The sequence below is a fragment of the Lutjanus erythropterus genome, chromosome 12 (genome assembly GCF_056507025.1).
Source record: "Lutjanus erythropterus isolate fLutEry1 chromosome 12, fLutEry1.hap2, whole genome shotgun sequence".
In the NCBI taxonomy this organism is placed as follows: domain Eukaryota; kingdom Metazoa; phylum Chordata; class Actinopteri; order Lutjaniformes; family Lutjanidae; genus Lutjanus; species Lutjanus erythropterus.
In genome coordinates this window covers 37,859,664-37,880,930 of record NC_139328.1, presented here as the reverse complement: position 1 = coordinate 37,880,930, position 21,267 = coordinate 37,859,664, and the positions used below count along the sequence as shown (strand labels likewise).

The 21,267-nt window shown below is 37.2% G+C and overlaps 1 protein-coding gene across 1 annotated transcript; it reads right to left on the bottom strand.

The window, feature by feature from the left end:
• Window positions 1-409: 409 nt before the first annotated feature.
• On the bottom strand, window positions 410-14,802 carry LOC146318448 (tissue factor-like). Its single transcript, XM_084732613.1, has 8 exons — window positions 14,653-14,802; window positions 10,314-10,431; window positions 8,671-8,760; window positions 7,340-7,446; window positions 5,676-5,854; window positions 4,073-4,238; window positions 791-966; window positions 410-744 (listed from the first exon to the last, which is right to left on the bottom strand). The coding sequence occupies exons 1-7, from the start codon at window positions 14,717-14,719 to the stop codon at window positions 818-820; spliced, it is 876 nt and encodes a 291-aa protein (XP_084588739.1). The 5' UTR covers window positions 14,720-14,802; the 3' UTR covers window positions 410-744; window positions 791-817.
• Window positions 14,803-21,267: the final 6,465 nt, after the last annotated feature.

Here is a 21,267-nt window from a genome sequence, read left to right as displayed (position 1 = left end):
TAATCATGTTACTAACTAATAAAATGTTCAAATAAAACATGATTGAAAGCACTGTGTGAATGTGGGAATTACAAAAAATAACAGGATCTAGAGAACATTTTTATTTGTACTGTTTTATTGCCTTTCCTTCCTTTTGATCAACAAAAGGTCATCATGTGAAAAAGAAGATAGTACAATAATGAATCTGAATGAGTTAGTTACATAAGGCAAAAAGCCGAATGTGGGTTTGTAGAAGAGAAGAGTTGGCTCATGTAGTTGTAGTTTCACCCAACAGTCACTTGATGTCACTAAAGAGCATCACTCACTGTACCTGTAGTGGTTATTTGTCCTGACAGAATGTTGAGTTGAAAGAACGAAGACTAAAAACATGAAGTCTGAACTCAACAGGAAGACAAATCACATTTCACTTCTCAAAATTCTTCCAGTTGGAGCTGCAGCTATGCTTCACATTTGACATTCTAAAACAAAGCTGTATATTCTGAATGAGCTCGGTTTCACATGGACCAATCACACACAGGAGATAAATGACAGAAATACATATGTGTTTAAAATGCAGATGGTATCCCTTGAAAAGCAGAATTATTTTTGAGTTGTCAGAGCACGCTGCACCTTTAATGTCAATGAAAATATGAAATAAAAAAGAAATAAGAAACACTGTTAAGAAAGAGCATAAAGTCAAACAAACAGAGGAGATATAAAACTGAAGGGAGACCAGCTCCCTGTTTGAAAGACACCTACACACACCTACACACACACACACACACACACACACACACACACACACACACACACACACACACACACACACACACACACATTAAATAGGAGCCGATGATTGCTGAGATGTCTGCAGGCTTTTGTTCCTCTGTCGGCAGCATTTGCAGCAGAGGACCGTCACCGTGACGATGATGATGAGGACTGTTAGCAGGATGAAGATTATACCAACCCACGCTCCGATACTCAACTCTGTAGGGACAGAGACAGTCACAGTTAGACAGACGAATTACTGTAAGCACAGTCAGTTTGAGTCTGTTGCTCTGTCAGTATGGAAGATTGTCATTCTAACCTATTTCACTAAAATTCAACTTTCGAATCCTTTTTTATCAGCTGCATCCCCAATCAATGTTAACGATTGATAATAATTGTGGGTTGGGGTGGTGCAAACTTTTTTTGGCTTCTTAAGGGGGACATGCCAGAAAAAAGTTTTGTTACCAGTGATCCAGATAGTTTTGTTGAGAGTTGCAGAGTTTGGGAGACATCAGCTGTAAAGATGTTTGCCTTCTCTCCAATATAATGGGCCTAAATGGCACAAATTTAAAACTAATGACTCCAAAAATCAGGACCCAGATACTCAAGATAATCCACAGACCTTGTTGTGAACAGTTTTATGTAGGAATTACTTTCTTTCTAGTAGAAAGTAGTTCTGGTAGATTCTACCGCAGAAAGAAAGCAGTTCCTGTATGAAACTGCTCACAACAAGGTCTGTGGGTTATCTTGAGCAAACGGGTCATGATTTCTGGAGAGACATTGCTGTTTTTCAGATGTATTTCATGGCGCATTGGCTACCACAGGATGATTGCCATTTAGTCCCATTATATTGGAGAGAAAGCAGAGATCTCTACAGCTGATATCTACAAAACTCTGCAACTCACATGGAAACAGTTTAGATGGATAAATAGCACTACAGGCCAAAGGAAAAATATATACTTTTGATTTTTGGGTGAACTGTCCCTTTAAGTTTTTATTTAGGCATTCCACATTTAATCAGCCCATGCAATCAGTTGTCTGTTGCACTAATCTACCAGCTGCAGTGGGCAGGAATGTCTGGGATGTCAACTACATATTTCTACATTTCTCCGCACATTGCACATAATAATAATAATAATACATCTGAACGTCTATCAAAGCTCAGATGATTTTGTTTTTATCTTAAAATGTTCAGTTCTGCTAATAAGGCTGATTCAGTTCTCACATTTTGTTTGTAGCTGTTCTGAAAACCTTCAGTTTATACCAGCTAATGCTTCCGTTCAACTGTTTCACAGTTTTAAAGCAGATTTCTGAGATTTAATCAGCTCAAATGTGAATGAGTGTGAGTTTCCATCAAGTACCTTTATACAGTACATGTCTTTTCAGAAGGATGTAATAAAATTATAGCAGCAGTAAATGAATATAATTATGAATATATGAATATGTCCCCTCTGATCCACGAGTTGTGTTTTTATTAGCTGTGACTGTGAGAGCAGGGGGTGACATGCAACAAGGGGTTGAACTTTATTTCTTGGCCTTTAGCAGAGGAGTGGAGGCTTGTGAGCAGCATGACAACAACAGAAGAAGAAGAAGAAGAAGAAGCATTACCACATGTATTCAAGAACTTGTTTCCATCAGACTTTGTTGTATTTTCTCTTTTCTAATATGCATCTTCCTCCTTCTCCTCTTCTGGGTGTATGTTTGTGCATGTGAGTCTCTCCCTGGGAAGCTGTTGTCTTTGAGGAGAGCCTCATAACAGTTGCTTCCTTTGATTGTAATGTACTCAAAGTATAAGATTAAAAAAGTTGTCCTCTGAAGGACATTTCTACTGACTGTTTCTGTGTAAAGCAAACTGAACCTCTCCTTTTCTGCACAGTCCAGTCTCCCTCTCTGTTGTATTTCTTTTAGGTTTCTTATTGTTGTTTTATATTGTTTTTGTCTTTGTCTTTGTTTTTCTCTTGTACATCTTTTACCTTTTTTCATCTTGTGAAGTGTTTTATATCGTTTTCATGTTGTTTCCCCTTGTTACATTTCCTCACATCATTTTTATCTTGTTACCTTTTTACTTTGTTTTACATCCTCCTGCCACTTGTTTTAAGTCCTTTTTTGTCTTGTTACATCTTTGGCATTTTGGTCTTATCATGTATTGTTACATCATCTTAAGTTATTTTCATCTTGTCACATCTTTTATATTGTTTTTGTCTCATTATGTCTTTTACATCATTTTTGTCTTGTAAGCCTTTAATGTCATTTTTGTTGATATACACTAATGAATTGTGTTTTTTTTTATCTGTTACTATTTAGGCTGAAATCAGTCTTGATGTTGGGAAGGCAGTGTCCAGTGATGCATTAAAAGTAACAGGCCTGTTTTGAAAATATAAGGAGAAGAAAGTATGATATTTGTGTTTAAATGGAGGAAGTAAAAGTAAAAGTTTGTCAGGAAAAATAAAATACTCTAGTGAAGTACTGATACCTGAAAACTGTCCTTAAGTATAGTAACTAAGTATTTGTACTTGTTATTTCCTGCATCTGGAGCTGACAGGATGCAACATGCAAGTCTCTGTCAGGAAGAAAGGACTCTGTGTTTAATTTGATGGTACTTTGTGCTCAAACACAGTCACGGCTGATGGATAATGTGTCCCACATGTCCAATTTTAAGATTTAGTGTATGTTATAAATATTAATATCAGTATATACACTTGTTTCCACTGAGGTTTTGTTATGCACAAATTTAAGAGCACACATAAAACACAACAGTGGAACTTCAGCCTAATTTCTCACTTTTTAAAACAGAAATATGAACTAAGCATATGTGTAATGAGTCAGAATTGCTTGTTTGTCAGGCTTGAATACACAGTGTGTTTGGGTGAGTCAGAGACTGTGAACAGTGAATAACAGCATGTTTGTTGATGAGAAAGTTCTTAGAGGCTCTGAGGATTCTTTTCCACTTGACGTACTTTGTGGTCATTTTTCTAAACACACCAAACAAAAGAACCTCTTATCCATACAAGCCACAGGCAGGACTCATGAGCTCGCTGTTTCTACATGCCTGACTCTGCCTCACACTGTGAATTTTCACTCTGCAGGGACAAATACTGGTGTCCCTTCTGAAACACCAGGGAGGACACGACCGGCCCTACAGAGTCTCTGCAGCCATCACACGACAGCTGATGCGCAGAGACGTGTTCATCACAGTTCATCACTGCACTTTCACTTTGTTATCTTCCAGTACAAGCCCTGATGTGATGCTGATGTCACTCTCCACATCTGTCTGCATCCATTCACTGTGCAGTAGAGTGCAGTGGTGTATGTGTGGTGTGTGCACCTTGTATGACGTCAGGTTCTCGTTTTGTACACTTCTGCTCGCTCCAGGCTCCATGCTGGCTGCTTTTGGGTCTGGAGGGGATGAAAGCTGCAACCATGAAGCAGTAACTGTGTCCTGCATCCAGACCGGACACCACTGCTGTACTGGAGTCAGATACGTTGTCTCTCTGTCAGGTAACAATAGAAAAATAAACTTTATTACAGTGATGCTCCCAATTAAAATACCATCTAGTATATTTAAACAATCTGATGACACAATAAAACATTGTTTGTGGAGTGGAAATAGATCAAGTTGAGTGAGTTATGTGCCTACAAGGAGAAAATAGGGTTATGTATTCCTGACCCACTTATCTTTTGAAATGGCAAAAATAACAAAGTATTGTGACAATAAAAGCAGCCTGGATGGACACTGAACACAGGCTGTATCTCAAACATTACAAACCCAGTCCTTCTACACTGAAGAGATATGTGGACCAAAGTCCATAAAATGTTAAAACTAACGCATAATGTACTCTTCACTGTGACACAAACCTACAATCTGTATATAAGAAAATACTGTGTAGTGGAAGCAGTGGTATTCCCATGATTTAAGGACATTTGGTGATTTATTTGAGGATGGTTTATTTCTGTCATACAGTAAACTGGTTGAGTGATTTAATTTGGTAGGAAAAGGACATTCCTGCAAGTAACACGATATAACACAATTATAAAAAATCTCAAATTACCACTGGAAAACGTCAAGGCTTCACAATTTTACAAAATAACTAATTCCCTCTTGTGTGATGATGTGACATTGATTTGGAAAAAGGACCACGGGGAAGAAACTGAAGGTGACAAATGGTCTAAAAGTGTCTCACATAGAGGGGGAAGCTCACACACTGTTAGGTACTGCATAGATATTATCACTCACTGTAAGGTACTGCATAGATATTATCACTCACTGTAAGGTACTGCATAGATATTATCACACACTGTTACGACGCTGCTGACTGAAATAGTTCAACAGTAATATGTGTTGGAAATGTAGAAGTGAAATAGGAACTTTCCTGCACTGTATATGGGATTGTAGTTTGGTCAGACCACTCTGGATTAGAGTATTAGACATTTTAAGTAGATGGTTTGGTTCAGAAATCCTTTAAAGGGATAGTTCACCCAAAAATGAAAATTCAGTCATTATCTACTCACCCTCATGCTGATTGGGGGTCGGGTTTATTTTGTTAGTCTACAAAACACTGCTGGAGTTTCACAGGAAATCAATACAGGACGTGAATGGTTTGTGGACTAAAAAAACTAATCCTGACCATCAGTCAGCATGAGGGTGAGTCAAAAGCTGTGTTTACTTGTGTGCATTTTCTGTTATTACTTTAGGTCTACTAACCATCTGTTGAGTTATTTTAAGACACTGGAAGGCAACAAAGGCCCTGGAACTGAAAGAATGGGTTGACACAATGGTGGAAATTACATCTTATGAATGTTTGCTCAGTAGAATAAAAAGCATTCAGGAGGAAGAAGTGTCTCCTTGGGACTAGTTATGGACTCACATCAAAATGGAAGCTAGGCCTACATAAATATGAGCTTGCTGTGTGGACAGCTGGATGCAGTACCTTTCCTGTACTTCCAGACTTGTAGTAGCTGATCTTATAATTGAGGTCCTTTTTGAGAATGTCTCTGATGCTGAGCTGCTTCCCGCGCTGGTAGATGCCGGACAGAGGATCCGTGATGTTCAGAATGGCTCTGGTCCCGTCCACAGTCTCCACAGTGAATTCCACAGCACTGATGTTACCTGACAAGAGGACAGGTCACTGCTTGTCAGCCTGGTTCAGACTGGTGCTAAGTGTCCTATCCAGTAAAGCTGAAGGATGTGAGGCGGTATCATGTTTTTTTTTATATATATATATATATAATTTCAGTGTTACAGTTGATCACAGCGTTCTGAGCTTGAATGTTTCACATTCTGTTCTGCTCAAGTTCTGTACACTGGTGTGTACAGAACTTGTTGCCTTTTTCACGCCGTGACTTCTGCCACTTTACTTGAGGTGGCACAAAAAGATAATGATCAGTAATTAGTCCTTAATGAGACGGCTGGTTCAGAGATAAAGTGTGGTTGTATGAGGTTCTTATCCAGACAGTGCAAGCTTTATGATCAAAAGAGACATTCTGGTGCATAAAAGAAGAAAAAAAAATGTCTGGAGCTGCAATAATTAAATTTTCTCATTTCCAAGGGTTGAAGTAACTAATTACAAATACTCAAATTAGTGTAATTAAGTAGTTTTTTGAGTACTTCAGGAACTTTTGTGAGTAGATTTTCAAGTCTGCACTTATGCCCATATTTAAGTATACATTACAAAATGTAATCTACTGTACTTTTTAAAATCATAGTAAAGTACTGAGTACAATTTGAATTAATATTCAAACCTTTCACCTGCATTTTTGAAGGCAATCAGGTGATCTGATCACAAACCAAACAGGCCAATGAAAACCAGGACACACAAACGAAAAACAAAACAAGCACTGTGGCAGCTCACATGTGGAGTAAGGATGTAAATGATCAACCATTAATCGATTCATTTCCATTAAGAATGAAAGAAAAAGTTTAACCAATTACTGTTCTTATGCTGAGATAATTTACTTTTCTTCTTAAGATAAACTTAAAGCTTTGAATTTTCAAAACTTTAAAACATTTTATTTTCAAGAATATTGAGTAAAACCATTGAAATGAAAGTAAATGTTAAAATTTGTTAATATTTTCTATTAAAACTATTTAATTTTGCAGACTTAAAAAAAGACAAATCAGGTTTGTGGCACACTGTGAGCATTTTTTGAAATACATTTTTTACTTTTAAAACTCAAAGATTCAAGTTTATCTAAAGAAGAAATGTAAATCACCTCAACTAAAGATTATAGGTTAACAAAACTTTATTTCTAAAGGTAGAAAGTTTGAATTGGGCACAATACTTAAAAACCTATTGTAGTACAATACCTTGATATTTTTTTTTTTTTTTTTTTTACAGTGTACTCCTGCTGCGTCTCCAAATACGGCATGTGTTGACTGCCATCTACTGTAGGGGTAAGTATTTCATTCAACTGCACTTCAAAACACCTGAACTATCCCTTTAATGAGGAATAACTTATGAAGTGGTCAGTCTGTTGATTCACAGATATTGCCATTCTCTCTCTCTCTCTCTCTCTCTCTCTCTCCCTCTTTCTCTCTCTTTCTGTGTGTGTGTGTGTGTGTGTGTGTGTGTGTGTGTGTGTGTGCACTACCTACTCTCTCTATAGGGGTTGAATGGTTTGGAATACGTATGAGGGAGCTCCTCCTGGTCATAGTCATAGTCCTGGTCCAGTGGCTCAGTTTTGATGTCAGCGGTGTAGGACCTGTTAAACAGGAAGACAGCATATGTGACACACATTAAACATGCTTGCTGTTTGGATTTCTCACAGCAATGTTTTAATGAGGACAAAAAGCCTCAAGCAATAAGGCAGTTATTGGGATCTATTAAGTAAAAAATAAAAGGAGGACTGAGACTGGTGAGGAGAGGAAAGGGAATTTCTAAAATTAGATGAGAAAAGGACAAGAATGAGATTAAAAGACAAGAATAAAATTAATGGATAAGAGATTAAAAATATTTATACAATTTGGGAAAAGAAATATTACAAACAGATTGTTAACAGGATACAACACAGTGGATTATTGTGAGAATATTTGAAAACATGAGTGGTATTAAAAATGACAGCTGAGAAAAAAAAATGTAAAAAGGCTGATTTTTTTATTTATTTATTTTTTTTTTTGCATTTTGCATTTTGAGAATAAATTTGTACTAAGAGGTCCTTTGGCTTCAGTTTATCATCTGAATTAATATATCTTGTTGTGGCAATGCCTGTGTCTCAGACGCCACACTCGCCTGAGCTCCACACCTTCAGGATCAAACAATGTGATCAACAGTCTTATTGTGAATTGCACACAGGTGTAACCATCGATATCCCTGCATTTGTCCATCAGCAGCTATTTCAGTTTGCACGAGTGCAGCCAGCTCTTTCAAGCTTGGTGTGGTTTCTCCTTCTGAACACTTCAGCTCTCTTCAAAGTCCTAGTGCTGATTACCACACTGTGATTATGTGGAAAAAAAGAACGGTTTTCCTTGATACTAAAACTGATTCTGAACTTAACACTTCATCTATGCAAGGCATTTTGTAGAGGCAGTCATATGCACTAGCATTTGTAGTTTGATATATTCTCAAAAGTTAGTTGAAATTTCAACTTAATTCCCAACATTTCCAACACATTCCAAACATTCCAGTTTTATTTTCATCATTTTGACTTTTCTCTTGAGATTCGCAACTTTATTAAGATTTCAACTTTATTCTCAGCATTTTGACTTTTCTTTTGACATTTCAATTTCATTCTTGACATTTCAATTTTATTTTCAACACTTCAACTTTTTTCTGAAAAGACAATCACCCTCTAAGAACTCTTTCGTACAAATGAATGTGAAGAAAGTAAAGCTCACTGAAAGGTAACCGGTTTACTCCCAGACATCTAAGGCTGAAATATTACAGAGATATTACACAGAGCTTGAAGTGATAGAAGTGTTGCTTGTACCTGTCTAAGGGTTCGAGTTCGTGGGACAGATCACATTCTGAATGTGACACTCGGATGCAGTTAGGACTGGTCCTCCAGTCTCTGCCCGCCCTGACAGACAAGAAGAAGGCATACGTTATTAATCCTCGAGGGGAAATTACATTCTTTTCACTCTGTTGTAATTTTTGTACATACATACACAGGACCAAAACACACACACATGCACTTGAAGTCCTCACAGACTGAGCTACTGCTGCCCACAAAAGTGTGATATCACTTCAGCACTACTTCACACTCCACCTGCAGCAGCAGACAAACTCTGACGCATTATCATCGATTCCTTACAGTAAGTAATAGTAGAAGTACAACAATGTATAAATACTCATCCCATCACAACTCATTTACAGTTTTTCTCTGTCGCTTTGGTACATTTCTCAAATCAGAATTGAAATTCTCAAAACTACTTGTTCAATCTTCACATCATTGTGTCACTTGTGCACATCAAAAAAAGCAGTTTCTCATTTCTTTGAACAAGTTGCAAATGCTTTTGTACATCCATGCAAATGATTATGTACAGTTCTCTGCTGTTTCCTACATTATCAATTGCTTATGTCATGTTGATCAAAATGTATTATAATGGATCTCTGCTGAATAGTCTCACCCCCCACAACATTTAGGCATTAGTTCATCGCATAAGTCTTTACATGCAAAATGGTTGAACAAGTTGTCATAATATGTCAAGCATTTTTCTATACATTTCCATTAGACTTTTTTTCTAAATCTGTCCTGAATTGGTAATTGGCTCCCAGGTGAATCTTGACTTTCTCTAACAAAGGGAAACGTGTGACGCATTAGATCAACCAATGATCAACCAGTTTTCTGAAATAGCTCAAAGGTGCATCTCATGAACCATCAACTGGCAAGTATATATATAGCTGGAGCACAACACAATGTTACAATGTCTGACAATGGAAGGACAAGGAGTTGGACAGGGTCAACAGCCAGAGAGAAGAAGAAGAGGAAGACACTCTCTGGTGTAGGAAGACTGCACTGTAATTCCTACAGCATTGCATGTAGTTTTCCCTGAGGAGACTGTCCATGTTCACATTTCTACTGTTGTTTTTTTGTTTTTTTCTTTGTACTATGGAGTTCTGGCTTTTCCTTTCTGTATCACAATGACATGGCCTGTCCACAAATTATAGTACAAATAGTAAAAGCGTAAATGTGAATCTTGTCCAGTCTCTTGCAATCAATCTCCCACATACACTAAGGTTTAACTTACAATTTACAATAATTGTCATCAAAACTTTAGTCATAGTTTACATCAGAACATCCCTCCAGAGTACACTGTTATATTGACAACATGACTAAGCAATTTGACTGTCTTATCTGTACACAATGACACAAGGACTTGTCATTCTGATGCACTGACATGTTCATTGACACAGATATTTACTTTTGAGAGATGAACTAAGGATTTTGAGCAAGAGACTGGCTTTTGCAGGTAATCCATGGTGTTTTGCTATTTGTACGAATTGTTTTGAGGAATGCACTTATTTTGCAAATGTCGAGGATGATTCGAGAAATGTACCAAAGCGACTGAGAAAAACCCTAAGATATTCCACTGTGTGTGTGTGTGTGTGTGTGTGTGTGTGTGAACTTACTCAGCGTACTCGACAGTGTAGGTGTGCTCAGAGGGTGTGACAGTCCAGGTGAGGATGGTTTTAAAGTCCAGGGACACCCAGCGGAGGTTCTCTGCTTTGGGTGGTGTGACGTTTGAATCTGTGAATAAAATGCAACATTACTGTCCATTCACCTTTCTGGTTTGATTTTTCACTGAGCGTGTGCAAAGCAGTGTTACACAAATGCCCATCCTCTTTTCTCGTAAACACACCATAATTAAAGTCAGACTCACAGAAGGAATGTGAGTCAGCAGTGAGCAGAAACTCTCTTATAAATGTTGTTTAACAGACTGTATGTTCAACAAACACACAACATTCTTGTATCACTGCACTAGGCTCTCATTGCATTCATTTCTTGTAATGTCTAAAACAAACAGAAAGATTAGTTTGGTTCATGAGCAGAAAAAACCTGAAAAAAAAAAGCTGCGTTGTGATTGTGTAAATACCAGCATGGACTATTTCCTGACTACTACTACATTTTTGAAATACCACAGAATGATACAACTATTACACATCAGCCAGATGTACTACATGAATATTTCCATGAACGAAACATGATTTCTATTTCCATGATTCCTTAAGAACTGGGACAAAACTGTATTTTGAGGAGGTTTTGATTTTTACTCTTCAATTATGCTGAAAATTTTTTATTATTAAAAAATGTAATATTATGTATTGAATTTGTCTAAAAATAGAAAGTTTAACAGTGCTTTAGCAGTATTCCTGCCTCTTTTGAACCAGGAAGTGAGACAGGGGTCCTTGGGGTATAGCTAAACTTTTTTATGCCTGATCAAATCATGTTTTTCTCTTAGGACCGACTGACTCATGTTCAACTGTTGTTCACATGGAACCCTTCTTCACTTTGGCCTTAAAAACTCTCTCTCTTTTTTTTTCACGGTGGTGCAGTGGTTAGCAAATGTTCTCCTTGTATCCACGAGAGTTCTCTCCAGGTACTCTGGCTTCCTCCCACAGTCCAAAGACATGCAGTATAATAGGTTAATTGGCGACTCTAAATTATATTTATATTAGATGTGAATGTGAGCCTGAATGGTTGTTTGTCTCTGTGTGTCAGCCCTGAGATGAACTGGAGACTGTCAGGATAAGCGGTTACAGACAATGGATTGAAATCCTGTTTTCAGTTCATGGAAATCTGAGACACGACTTTAAAGAGCAAACATTTTCACAAAAAAGAATTTTAAACAAAGATTATTATAATAGCACATTTTTACGCCTATGTTATCAGTAGGTATTGTTAGTTTTAGATTTTGAAGGCTTTCAACACATTTTTAAAATGTTTGAAGTTGTGAATTCTTTTCTGGGACAAGGGTATTTTCTGACACAGTGCAAGTTTAGAAATAAAAGAAATCAAAGCAGACCAAAACATTCATAAATTACATATAGTTTATATATATATATATATCAATTCTTAAAGAAAACACTTTTTTAAAACCAAAATTAGATTGTTGATTTTAATAATTTCAAAGTTTTGTTTGGTAAGACATGATTTGTCCCAATTCTCAAAAATGTAATGATCAAAAACATGAAGATGATTTTCATTTTCCATTGTTTAACTCCTCTCTGTCCATCCTCTGCTTCCCAGAGAGGGATGAGCTCACAAACCTTATAATCAGACACATTTGATGAGCCAAACTGAACATAAACTAGTCCAAGAGGTGGCCAGTGGTGGCCACGGGACCAGAGACTGAAGTCTGACTTTCACACAATCCCCAACACAATGGAGATGAATGAATAATCTACCAACACAGTCTCACAGCAGTTTCTGTAACAGTCAAAAAAATGTATTCTGTTAGATCTGTATATATGGACACTCAGCACGACTTTCAAAGTGATGTATTGTCCCATTCTGAGGTCAATAACAAATATGCAACATCCAGTTACACTGTGGGTCTACAACCCGTGGCTCCAGAGCTGTATGCTGCTCTTTAATTCCTCTCCAGTGGCTCCCTGTGACTTTGGCAAAAAACAATATATTTTCTGTATGTTTTTTTTTTTCAAAAAACGAAAAACGAAAAACTTCAACTCAAAATTTCAAGACAACCTACTGCAATAGATTTTTGTGTTTGGAGGCCAGCTCAAATTCCTACATTTTGAACAAGTTTTACCAACTACTGATCTTTTGTTGAGATAATTTACTTTTCTTCTTTAGATAAACTTAAATCTTTGAGTTTAAGAAAATCCAAAAACGTGCATTAAAAAAGAAGAGAGTAAATACATTCAAGTGAAAGTGAGTAATGTTTGATTAACAGTTCACTGTGACCCCTTTTTTTATTTCTAAAACTAAAAGGTTTAAGTTTATCTAGAGAAGTAAAGTAAATCATCTTAACTAAAGATTACAGTTCAGCTCAAAGCTCAAAAATCTTCTGCAGTATGTTGCCTTGAAATTTAAAGTTGTCTCAACTATTCTTTTTACAGTGTAAAGTGATTCTTACATTCTCCAACTGTAAAAATATATATCATACATAACATTTAAAAAAAAAGTCTTAATATATTGTCATCTAAAATGTGTCTCACAGCCTGCGTCCCTGGCTTGGTGCCTATTCCTCTACATTTTGGCTGTGGCTTGTCCTCTTGAATCTTGAGGGAAAAGAAAGAATTTAATAGCTGCAGCGCCAGACAGATTTATTTTATTTTTTTTATCTTTTTCTGGCCAAAAATGGCTTTTTTATCGTAAAGGTCTCACAGACCTCAGACCTCCAAATGATCTATCTCACAGTGTTAATGAAAGTGAAAAATAATACAAGTATCTGCTCATTGATTCAGATCTACGCCACATTTTAACTGGTTCCTTCCTGAGCCATGCTACACCCTTCACCAAGTTTTTTTTTTTTCAAAATCCTTCTTATGGACAGACCAAAAACAGAACCTCCCTGGTGGATATAATGCAGCTTGCTAGAAAACATCTCAGGTGATGGTTACTGTTTGAGTAGGTTTACATTACAAAACTACTTGGTTAGATTTAGGAAAAAATTGTGGTTTGGGTTAAAATGACTATTTATTTCACACCCCTGTCTCCTGTGTGACAGCCCTGTGTGTTCTTATCACTTTGAAAGTCATGAGGACTGACAGGAAAATGACTGACAATTCATGTCCACATGAACATCTGTGAGACTGGACTGTCTGCATGGAGTATTTACTATTGAAGAAATAGTTCCTGTCAACACTGAGGTATGTGGAAGTTCACTTTTGCAACTAGATTGCACTCAGCTTGTGGTGCTAAAAATACAATGACATGATGGCATACAAATGCTAGAAAAGGAACAAGATTGCTCCAGTTTTCTGGAGTGTCATCTTTGTCACAGAAGATGTTTGCTTGTGGCCAATTTACTGGCCATGACTATTGATTAAATAACCATGGATACATTTTTAATTGGTTAAATTCTTAACAGCAATTAATCAATTAATTGTTAATCCTTAACATCCTTACTCCAAACATGTGCTGCTGCAGCGTTTTGTTGTTGTGTTGTTTGTTTTTCATCTATATGTCCTTGTTTTTTTGATTGGTCTGTTCGTGATCAGATCATCTGATTGGCTACTAAAATGCAAACGAAAGGTCTGAATATTAATTCAAATTGTACTCGGTACTCAACTATTGTTTTAAAGTAGATTACATCTTGTAATTCATACTTAAGTATGAGTAAAAGTACAGGCTTGAAAATACTCATAAAAGTACAAGTACCCAAAAACCTACTTAATTACAGTAATTTGAGTATTTGTGATTAGTTACTTCCACCCTGTTGTTGTGTAGTTTTTGTTGTTTTACACCTCTTATTTCTATTTTTTTCTATATTGTTGTTTATTGTGGCATAATGCATATATTTACATACTTTTGATTTCTATTTCCATTCCTATATTTTCTATATGCTCTGTTCTAGAATGGGAGCAACTGTAATGCACTGAATTATTGCTCCCATGGATGAATAAAGTATTTTTGATTCTGATGCTGATTCTGATAAGGTTGGTAGGTGTAGTTAGAAAAAAACAGTAGTATGGCTTTTTTGTTCCTTCCGTCTTTTCTTTCATCTATATTGAAGAAAAGGCAGACATCTGTATGGCCAATATCTCTAAAACTCTAAAACTCTAAAAAAAAAAAAAACATGTAGTTTTGATTTTAGAGTGAACTGTCTCTTTAGTGATAACAGGAAGGTAGGAACCAAACTCCAAACTGAAAAGATGCAGTTAAAAAGCTGTAAAAAAAACTCAAATCTTAACAACCGACAATGAACAAACATCTATCTATCTATCTATCTATCTATCTATCTATCTATCTATCTATCTATCTATCTGTCTAATGTGGTCTTACCTGCAGTAGTCATGATGAAGGCAGACAGACAGATTCCCAGATAGAACACAGTTTTCAGAGCTGCCATGTTCACCTTCCTTCCTGTGAGAACTCTGTGAGGCAGGAGAAGTATCAGTGGATAAGATGTTCCTCAGACGGACTGTTCTGTCTTTTCTGTTTTTTGTTTCTGACAGAGTGTGTGGGAGCTGCAGACGGGGGAATTGGGGCACTGTTTAGGGTTCCGCCTCGTTCCCGCCCGCTGATCCCTCCTCCCACATGCCTGCCTGCTGATGGAGGTTTTCTACAAGCATTTGTTCAGCCTGAACTCGAAGCACAGATTACATGAATGCCCTCCAGCTGAAACACGGCAGCTCTTGAAAAAAATCTGGAAAGTGTCCAGTGTGTGAATTTACTGGATTAGAGACAAACATGAGCAATTAGTGAGTGATAGTTCCACCCGTCCTGACAGGAACTGAACAGTTGAATCTTTCTGTGTTCTAAGGAGACTCTGAGCACAGAGCTGCTCATGTATTCAGCATGTGTTTCTGTGACAACAGCTCAGTGCCCTGTTGCCCCGACAGACTGGGCAGGTTTCCATCTCTTTCAGTGCATGCAGACACCAGATCAAATCAGCATTCAAAGTCCCAGCACCTGATGTGCATGCTGTATTTTGCTGTTTTTATAATATGTTTAAAATGATCTTTAATTGTGTACACAGAAGTGAATCTGCAAAAGAACGTGTTCTCATGGAGAACACTTTTACATGTCCATCACAGGCGTAACTAATAACATTACGGCTGCATTCCATTCGGGTATGCCAGCTCTCCGGTCTTGGTATTGTGCACAAAGGCTCATTGACAAGGCTTATACTTATTGTACTCAGTACCTATTATATAAGATTTAATTTCTTTATCCAGGTAATCTCTCTAAGATTAGGATCTGTTTTGCAGAAGAGACCTGAGGAACACAAACACAGCCAGACAGGAAAAAAAAGGAACACATACAGCATGAGAGCTGAGCAGATACAGACTCACAAGTTTTAAATCAGCCAGTTTTCATCAAGTTTTAAAGTCTTCTGAAAGTTATTCTATTTATAAGGTGCAAAGTAGTACAAGTTCCCAAATTCACTTATTTACCCAAGGCTGAACTAGACTTACAGGGATCTGTTGTGCTCATAACTGGGTCTTTATTGTCACTCTGGGACTAGGGAAGATTTGCACAGTTCACATTTGCAACAATGTCCTTATTTTTCTGATAATAGCCTTTTATGCAGCACATTCACTTCACCCTTGGTCTGAAACAGGCAGTTTTAGCCCCTATTTCTTTAATAACAATAATAATAAGAAGAAGAAAAGCAAAATGCAGAAACAAAAAAGGCAGCATTAGCATAAAGCAGTAGAAAACAATATCTAAGAGACCCTCTCCTCAAAAGCCCACTTCATGGGCAGTAACCAGGGCTTGTGAGTGGCGCCTCATCCTCATGCAGGTAGCTTCTTTCAGCTCATTGCTTTGGTTTTCCCATATATATATATATATGTATATATACATATATATATATATATATATATATATATATATATATATATATATATATATATATATATATATATATATTGCTATTTTTTACCACTCAGACTTTGTTGCTATTAGCTGACAGAAGTATTTGGAATAGGCCTCCACTCTCTGTTAGTCTCTTGGGGCAGGACAGCAGGGAGAGAAGCCAAAGAATGTGGCACTGAAGAAAAGATCACAGCAAAAGCAGAGGATATTCTGGATTCTTCTGGGAATCTGTGACGTCAGTAATGTCATCTATGTAGAGATGCTTTGGGTGATTCAGAGTAAAAGATGTTGCAGTAAAAACTGTGAGCTGTCCACGGATATAATAAAGTTGAGCAACTGTGTGGGAACGTTGCAGCAGTGTTTGGTGTGTGTCGTTTGGGGTAAACCTCCTGGTAGCAAATCAGAAACCATCTGACTTGTTGGACGCTGCCTCCACACACACACACACACACACACACACACACACACACACACACACACACACACACAGAGAGAGAGAGAGAGAGAGAGAGAGAGAGAGAGAAAGAGAAAAAATAAGACACTATGTTTGTAATACTCCACCCTGTGTCTCAGAGGTTACACTAATATACACATTTATTAGCACTAACATTAGGAAACATAATGCTGCTCAGATCAAAATGTTTATCTCAAACAGGCTACAATAGTGATTCCCAAACTTTGTCTGCCCCCCCCCCCCCCCCCCCCCCCCCGCCCTTCAGGAGCCAAAAGAAAGTTTATGCCCCCTCAACCCCACATTTTGTAATCAATTATTGTCAGTAACTGGGAAAGCAAAAAATGATGTAAGTTGACTTTTAGTGCAATAATTGTTAACCTGATAGCATCAGCTTGTTTGTTTATTTTAAATCATATTAATTGTGAAACTTTGCTTCTCCTGGTCATCTGCACCCCCTCTGCAGTGGCTCCGCGTCCTCCCAGGGGGGCCCACACCGCAATTTGGGAACCACTGGGTTACAACATCTGTTCCATGTAAGTAAAGCAACATTAACATTTTCATAGTTGTTTTCTGGCAGGTTACAGTGCTTGTTTAAGGTCAGGAAAAGACACCTTTATATGACCTTTATAAATGTATAAACTAAATCAAATGTGCATATACAAAAGTTATTTTTGTCTTACACCATAAGAGTGAAATCTGACACAAAACAAGTGGAACATTTTGCAGTATTTATATGATCATTTGTGTATCCACGTACCATTCATATTATTCTGAACTTTCTGTTTATTGCAAGACGTCAGATTGTCAAAGTGATACAGTGCTGATTTTTATAGATATGAGATTAAGAAGCATTGTTTCCGCCAAAGTTCTTCTGGCAGCTCAGATGATGTCTTCAGTTAAATTGGATATGTTGACTTTTTCTCTATTTATTTAGTCAAACCCACCATCTGGTTCCTGCTGTCACTGTCCTGTACGTTTGTTCACACACTCTTAACCCCCCCCCCCATGACATCACTCTTACTGGACCAGGAATTTTTTTTTCCAGTGATCATGTTCCAGGCAGCAATTATGCGTGTATTTATTTTGTAAAGTGAATTAAGCTACTCGGACGTAATAAAACCTTCAGCAGTCACTGTTGCTCAGAGAAACTCAGTTTGAGAATGAAGTGTCATCCTGTCTCACCCAAACTGTGTGACAGAAGAAGTTTGTCACTTCCTTCAAATGTGACACATTGGACTTTTTGTTTGTTTGCTTTTTATGACATGACGCAGGACTGCATTATTTGTCAGAATTTTACGAAACCCCTCTGACGTTCAGAAGTGTCATGAATGGAAACACTGTACAAATAAAGTACTGATACCCCTAATTTGTACTTAAAGGGAAAATTCAACACTTTTCATGTGGATGAAGTATTTATTTATTCTGGGGTCCACACAAGTAAACATTACTTCATAATGAAAAAGAATAAAAAAAAAAACAAAGCAAAAGGAGAGAAAACAACAACATAAACAACAAAAAACTACAATAACCAATAAAAAACAAAAATCAACACCAATAAAACCACCAATAACTACAATAACATTAACAGCATCACATTCGTATATTGTATCTAAAAATAGTAAGTCAGGCATTTCTAAAAACACTATAACTGAGAAAATAAAGTGAAAATAAAAACATAGATGACCAACAAAGTTTGTCATTAGTGATCATTAGTCAGATATTTCGTAGCAAAACATGTCCTGTTTAAGGTGGTACTCTGTGCCAATATATATTTATTTTCATTTTTTTTTTTACTTCTTAATGTGTAACTTGCACTGCCTTGCATTTTTTTCATGACAGGAGTGAAAATAGTGAAAAACAACCTCTGGACAGTGTTTTTATTAAATACTTTTATTTCAGGTTGCAACAAACTGTCCAGTATTTACATATTTTACATACATACATACATACACATGAGCAAAAGCTATGATTTAATTTTCGTTTGCATACATATCAACACCTCTGAACACATACAAATATACACACAAAAATGTGTATGTACGTATTAATGATCAGGCTTACAAAATTAAAATTTTTGAATTCCTCAGTGTTGCAATATTAACCAAGAAAGCTGAGTTCTGCTCTCAGTGCCAACACGTTCCAGCATGAGTTGCACATGAGTGTCTGATGCCCACATCCCTGTCATTGTGTATCACTGCCCTGGTCTGTAGATGCTACTTTCCTGTAAGCCCTCATCTGTTTCTTTTTTAAATGATTTTAAGTTGTCTTTTTGCACTACTTAAAAATACATTCTCATATACTATGTATCAGATAAAACAGATGTGAATGTCCAAGTTTACAATTTGTAGTTAAGTTTATAACAGACAGGTTTATTTATTAACAGTGTTTAAATGAAGCAAATTCCATGATAACAGTTTATAAAATAAGATATTCCTTTATTAGTCATGTTAGTAGTAGTTAGTGTTGCAGCAGCATTAGTAGTTAGTAAAATAGAAAAAAGGATCAATAAAGAACAATGAATAGTAACTAGTAATAGTAGCAGTAGTGCTAGTAAGTACACAAGCAAGCAATATAAGTAGTTTAAATAAGAAGAAATATAAAAATAAGACCAATATGAACAAGAAGAAATATTAAAAAAAACAAAAAAACATAGTTACAACATAAACAGACTCAACCATTGAAATGACAACATTACACAGAGGGAGAACTGATATTGCACTTTAAAATGATAACATGCCTGTTTGAAATATATATATTGCACACTAGGGTTAGGTGAATGGACGAGTATATTGTCTATTGACGATGAGCTGGATCCATCACTTTTTTTGGCCAATCTTTATGGTGATATTTGTCATTTTATTTTGCTAATATAATGTAATGTCCAGCAGTGCAGTTCACACCCTCTCAACCGACCATGAGTGAGCTGAGCTGTGTGAGAAGCGAGAGGAAACAGCCTGCAGAGTCAGACTCTTTACATGGTATGGTATTGCCAATCGCCGATGGATGAGCTGACGATGATCGATCTTTTAGCATATCACCCATCTCTACTGCACACTGAAGTGAAAGTAAAGTGACATTACACCTGAGTAAGTACTGATATTTGTGCACGTTATAGTGCAGTCAATTGTTAATATGAGTTGTGGTGTTTGATTTTTGTTAAATTCAATACATGATGGATAACTGGCAGTCAGTGCAACAAGCTGATGTTAAATGCATTGTTTAAGTTTAATTTTTTTCTTACAGCCTACAAAATTATTAAAGCTTCATTGATAGGACTGGTTGTGCAATCCCTGAAGATCCAGCACTACATGAGTTGTTGTTTTTTGTTGTTGTTGTTGTTGTTGTTGTTGAGTGGGGGTGACCACCATATGACACTACCAGTATGACACATCATCAGTTGTGTGTTTAGGCCTTTTATCACAAGACACCTTCGGTCAAGGCAGGCCCAACCCAGGCAGATCAAGTCTGTGTCTCATGGTTGGCTTCTAAGGTGGTCACTTAGGAGCTTCACATCATATGTCTCTGATGGTGGAGCTAAGCATATTGTACAAAAAAACAATCTATTTGTACACTGCTACTGATGACAGTACTGATTACAGCTGCAAACATAACAACTACAGTACAATTTACAGTTAATACAATACTACAAAACAGCATCACCACATCAGGAGATGTGTCTGTGATCCAGTCCTGTTTAGCAGACTGTAAATCATGGAGCTAACAAGAACATTATGTTAAGGCTTTTCCATTGATCCACTACATCTGATTCACAGTATGACCACTTCAACATCAACTCCAGCCAAACACGTCATGGTCATGTGACACTGGAACAGCACGAAAAGAGGCGATCACCCTGTCAAGACCTGTTTGAGCGTAGTCAGAGTGAAGCTGTGGAGGTCTGCAGGGGGGCAGAGAGGAGGGCAGAACATTCCTGCACAGCGTGGGAGGACTTTATTCAGCAATCTGTAAAACCTGGAATTAAACTTCACTCACCCTGTCTTATGCAGCTGCTGACCCCTGAAACTATTCCAGTGAGACAGCATTAGTGTCTCTGAGTGTATCAGACACATCCCCACCCTCACCACAAATACGTTTCAAGAGAAATAAGCTTTATAGATTATGCTTATTTATTGCATTACTATGATCAAAGTTAAAATAATGAAATAAGGTATTAGTGCTGCAAATGAAGCTAACTGACAGCTGTTTCACATCAGTGAGGAATCCGTTTAATCGCCAGGAGTAAAGCCTCTCCTAAAGGCAAACATGTGGAGGAGATTTTATTGTTTCAATGATCACTGTGGTGTGGAATGTATAGCTCATCAACAACAAGCCCAAATCAGAGCTGTGACGTCAAAATACAGCCGTACCCAGTCCATCGGGGATGTGTCAAAGACATTTTGGGCCTTTGGTGGCACCAGAAAGATTATATCGTCATCAGGGGTTAAACTGGGTGGATGCTGTCCAGGGCTCAGCAGCAGCACATAGACCTACATGCTGGGAGGCCCTACGAACTCACTGTTAGCATACCGCCCTGCAAAATTACACATGGGCGCTGCCGCCCCTTTGTGTCAAAGCAGGTGCCAAATTTGATGTCAGCGAATAACTTTAATAACATTAAAGTG